Here is a 5,459-nt window from a genome sequence, read left to right as displayed (position 1 = left end):
CTTAGGAAAACTCTGTAAATTCTTGTAGTCATGGGAAATTACAGGTAATCCACAATACTTAATTACATATTTTGTTTTTTGAAACTGGTGTTAAACTATGATAATCGTAGCATTTCTATTTTAGCAGCAATTGAAATATTAATTGCTTGGGAATTTTGCCTCTGAATTAAATAGCAGAATAGTATAGAATACTGTTCTACTTACAGATTATTATACAATTTATGAGTTATTGCTAGTAAATGAAATTATTTATATACTATAATGTTAAGCATAAATATATGTATACATAAATATATAGCCAATTGCAACATTATTTTATATTAAGATATTTCATATTTTGATCATGGTACTGAGCTATAATTAACGGCTTAAATAAAAATAAGTTTCTCCACAAGAAATAATTTAAAAGAATTATACACTCAATGACTTGCATAATGACAAACTCCGAACAAGTTAGAACTGTTTCTAATTTTATTTTATTAGTACGAATAAATAACAAATTAAATAAAATTCATTATATGTTGATTTAACATTTTACCATAAATACTTTAAAAAATAACAATACATATTTTTCAGTTTTGTGTGCATTTAAGAACAAAATTATCTTAGAATACCTACAAGTTGTTTTTTTTTTAATTTAAAAGGCTTTCAAGGGCTAAACTAAGTTTTTTTTTTAAGTCTCTAGTTACTTGAGAAATATTTTGGAGTTATATTTGCTTTCTTGATGAAAAAAAAATGTGTTCCTAGTCCTTTGGCACTTTTTTTTTTTTAACCTAGAGAAGACTGTCCAATACAATTGTCTTTCAGTTCATCTTTCCTATCTTAGTGATGTATCAACAAGCCAAGGAGCATATTCCCACAGCCTGATTTCTTACAAGTTTCATAGCTACCTTCTAGTGGAATTGGTAAAGAAATCACATTGCTAGTAAAGTGTCCAATAACCTAAGAAGCTTTTGTAGCAGCTCTGTGTTTTTACCTTTCACAATATTTATTGACATAAAAATCTATAATCATATAATTTAGTACTATTCACTTAAAGAGGTTAACTCAAGTAACAATCACACAAAGAAGTTAATGTTTGTTTTTTATTGACATAAGATGGTTCTCCCAGTTGTACCTTCTGCTGTGCACACCTCATGGTTACTCTAATCTCCAAAGGCGAATAATTATCCTGGCAATAAAATCTTTATTAATAGAAGAACTGGAAGCATGAACTAAGTCATCAGAGGATGAGAAAAGTGTGAAATAAGGTGCCTATTGTTCATTCTATGGAGAGCAGCCTTGAACTCTTGAATGCCTGAAAAGCTTCCCAAGTATAGTAATTTATTGCCTGTATTGTGAAAACAATAAAGTTGAGGAGTTAGAGAGGCATGAGAAAGAGTTATCCAAAAAAGTGTTAAGAATAGATGTTTTATGGTTTCATAAGGTACAGAATATTTATCACAAGCTATAAACTTTAAATTAATTTCTAAGAAAAGTAGCATCATTAATTTATTATTAGTACAATTATGATGTCATGTGTGTTTAGAAACAATAGTAAAGATAAATATAATGATGCATTGTTGAGCTCTTTTGAGCTTGTCTTCTAGGGGAAGTAAAAATCATCCTACATTTTGAAGTCAAAAGAGACCAAAGAAATCACTATCAAAAGGAAAAAAAGAACTAGAAGCCCAGGTCAATCTTCTAATTTAGAAAAAGGTACAGGATAAATTATCTGACTTGCTAGTAGTTTATGTTATGTTATTATGACTATTCTAGAGTTTGTTAGAAGTGGACAGACTCCCAGTGTTTTTAGGTTATTCATTCTGCAAATGCTCCTTTTTTTTTTTGTGGCAATATAACTGCATATATCCTCGCTTGAACAACAATACTAATGACAATAACATATGCTTTTGCAAGTTAACCTCCCACTTTAAAATTTGATATCACACTTTATTCCTAATGACAAATGTATCCCTTTAAAAACTATACTGCTGAATTGAAGAAACTGCAAATTTGGTCTCAAATGTTATTTTTATCTGTTAATAACTGAATGAAGAACTTGTTGGTTTACTTTTTATTGGTAGCAAGATCATACCATTTATCTACTGCACCCAAAGAATGAATCAAATTTTTTATGTAAGATAATCTTACAATTATCAAGAATAATGCAATAATGTGTTTTAAAAGATTTACAGCAGCAGTCATGTCAGTTCAACTGTGCGATGAGATTCAAAATCCAGGTCAAAAATGTTTTAAATTAAACCATGTTTCTTTTGTAAACTTGCTGAAAATAACTGAGACTTGGATAATTCAAAGAATTCAAGAAAACTTCACAATGCCAAATTGCTTCTCTAAGAGAATGAAACTTAGCATCTATTTTGTAAACTATTAAAAAATATTTACTATTTATATTAAAATTTTACTTTTTTCCTTCATTTTTCTTCCCCCAACCTCCAAATAATCTAACAGAGTATATTCTCAACTTGGAATTACCAGTATTTTGGTAAAAAATGGATTAGGCTTTTCAAAGCATGTATAAGAAAGAAAGAAAAGAAAAAGCTATTTCAAGTGTTATTCTGTACTGTGATATCTACCAACTTTTAATCTTCATAATTTAGTTGTGGATGAATTCTTAAATTGAGAGGAAGAAAATGAAACCAGGATAAAAGCAAGGACTTTGTTTTTGTGTAAATATGAAAATGCTAAACTCTGGAGAAACAATTCCTGCCACTGAAGGAATTATAGTTGGACAATCCAGAAAGGCAGTTAATTTCTGACCCTCTAAAAATGAAAGTTAAGTGCCTTTATTACTGCAATTTAGTAAAATCTTGTTATCACAATTTATATTTTCTCCATAACTTGCTCTCTTCCTCAATCCTATTAAATCTCTCACTGAGCCCCTCTTGTCAAATATTTGAGTATTTCCCAGAATTTATACCCTACTTCCGTGAGTAATTTCTATGTTTCTTCCCTTCATCAGCTCAAGAGAGGTGAGTTAAGTCAAGGGCTTAGGAAAGAGAAAGTCAGCCTCTAAGAAGCCCAGTGGGAAGGGGTGTGTCCAGATGATAAATGATCAAATCTAGGGAGAAGAAAATGGGCAATCCAGGAGGGCTCCAGCATTATTTCAGCACTGTTAGGCACTATTATTTTCGACTTTAATAGTAAAAGTAGTGGTGGCAAATGCTAGTCAGACTGAAATAGTCCTGGAGCTTCTTGGAATTCATTTCCTTGAGTGAAGAAAAACCCCATTCTTGGGCTTTTCTAACTATCCATGCTTCTAGTTTTCTTCAAGTCCCACTCTTTAAGATAGGGAGATAAGCTTTAAGAAGATATGCAAATTAATTGTGAAAATTATTCTAGCAGCAGGATAGCTACTTTTCTTTCATTTTATATTTTCCCTTATTTGCAGCATTTTTACTTTAATCCCCAGGAAAGAATAAAAAATGATTTGTATTAAAACAATATATATTACCTTCCTCTATAGACTTTTTGTATGATTTGTTTTAAAGAAGGAAACATAGATACATGTTTGTATATACACAAAGATATATATATGAATGTGTATATTCATATTTTTTGTCTTATATCTGTTCATGCAAAATGTGAACGAAATATAATGTTCTTTGTCAATGTTCTAATCATATGTCAAGAAGGTGGTAAAAAATGTGATTTATATCTGTATAGTCCAAAACATCATATTTGCAAACCTTCACGCAACATTCTAGGCTATGTCTACACAACCTAAACAAAGTGAACAGATACATACTATAATGAATTTAGATTTGCTCTAACTATAAAACAAATTTTTCTCTTGCTTCAAAGATCCACACATATGGGTTGGCTGGCCCCAGATTCTTGGATGCTAATGTTCCATTTAGTTTGGTATTAGGTTTACCAAAATCTGGAGAGGCACAGCTTATTTTCCAGATAAATCTCAATACATTCTTGGGTTTGCTTGTAATTTTTATATTAATAATGTTTAAAGCAGCTACTTCTAAAATTCTATGCAGGCGATGAATTACTTAGGTGATATAAAGTCCCATGGATACTATTCTTTGATTGATGAAAAATAGCACGTTTCTAATTGTTAGTTCAGTGAGGTATTCTCTAAATGCAAGGCTTTCTGAGTATTTAGGTAGAGAGAGTATTCATGGTCAAATACAGGACCTCCTTATGGAAGTTAGCCTGAGCATGCACAAGATGGAACAAATTCAAAAAGCTTCTGTCCTCTTCATCACGGTCTCCTAAATGCCATACACGGGAGTGGACAGTGAGGAAAATAAAATAACAGTTAAGTTTTTAAATATATGATTTAAATATATGATTTAATAATATGTTAACAGAAGACTAGTTAGTGGTCTTTAAGTTAGATGTTAACCATTAAAATCATGGAGTTCTATATGAGCATTAAATTAAAAGTCAGAAGAAAAGGATGCTGGTCCATGCTTTATTGCTTCTAACTTTATGACTTAGGACAAGTCAGGTAATTTCACTAAGCTTTAGTTTTCTCATCTGTAAAACAAGGTTAATTTTCATGTTGGCTAACTAATAAAACTGTAAAATAATACATATTGAAACTACACAAATATAGGATATGATTATGATGATTATGACGTTGACAAGTGAGTATGTGAAAATTTTTTGCTGTGCAAAATTGAAACTGGTTCCTTTCAGAGTAGACTCTTCAGCTTTATGTTTCCCATTAAAACCCATACCAGATTTTAAAAGTGACAAAACCCAGAACTAAATATATCTCATGGAAAAACAAACAAAATGTCTACTTCTTCTATTCTTAGTTTAGAAATAAAAATCTACAGAGAATTATCTCTGTCATAAGCAGAGACTAGAATGCATTTTATTCATATCTGTGCACCATCTACATGCATACTCACCAGACATAATTGACTGCAGCATTTCCATTATAACACATGCAAATGCATTTGCCACACTCTGCAGGAAGTTACTTCTTTCCACTGGAGTACTAAAGACCTTACAGACTTTTTGCATCATTTTAACTGCCCAATCCATGCAGTATAGTTCTTTCTCACACACCTGATTTAGATATACAAAGCATTATGGTAAATTTTCATGTGAAGAAAGCTATAGAATTTGAAAATAGTATTATTAACTATGATTGTTTATGATTTTACATAATTTATTACACATAACATTATATTTAGTCTGTAAGTGGGAAATGCTCTTATAGCTAATACTCCTTTGCTTTTAAATGGTTCAATTTTAGTGGAAAATGTATGACAAAAGTCTGGTTCAAAATTATCAAAGAATATTCTTTACTAATGTAAAATCTAATATTGAAAACAATATAAAAAATAAGACTTCTGCTCATTCACTCATTCACTAGATATTTATTGAGCACATGCTAAGAGCTGGAAATACAATAGTAAGCCATAAAGACAGGGCTTCTATTTTTAAGGGGTCCAATCAGGGTGACAACAAACAGGAAAATTCAATAGGCA

The 5,459-nt window shown here is 30.7% G+C and overlaps 1 protein-coding gene across 1 annotated transcript in view; it reads right to left on the bottom strand.

The window, feature by feature from the left end:
• Positions 1 to 736: 736 nt before the first annotated feature.
• FBXO47 (F-box protein 47) overlaps positions 737 to 5,459 on the bottom strand; it is a 26,616-nt gene continuing 21,893 nt past the window's right edge. The window contains exon 11 of the mRNA XM_011384302.2: positions 737 to 4,226. Coding sequence (XP_011382604.1) covers positions 4,114 to 4,226 — 113 coding nt within the window. The 3' untranslated portion in view covers positions 737 to 4,113. The remainder of the gene's footprint in view (positions 4,227 to 5,459) is intronic.

This window comes from Pteropus vampyrus, unplaced genomic scaffold (assembly GCF_000151845.1).
Source record: "Pteropus vampyrus isolate Shadow unplaced genomic scaffold, Pvam_2.0 Scaffold570, whole genome shotgun sequence".
NCBI lineage: Eukaryota > Metazoa > Chordata > Mammalia > Chiroptera > Pteropodidae > Pteropus > Pteropus vampyrus.
Note: the sequence above shows the minus strand (reverse complement) of the source record. Positions and strands in the feature narration are given on the sequence as shown.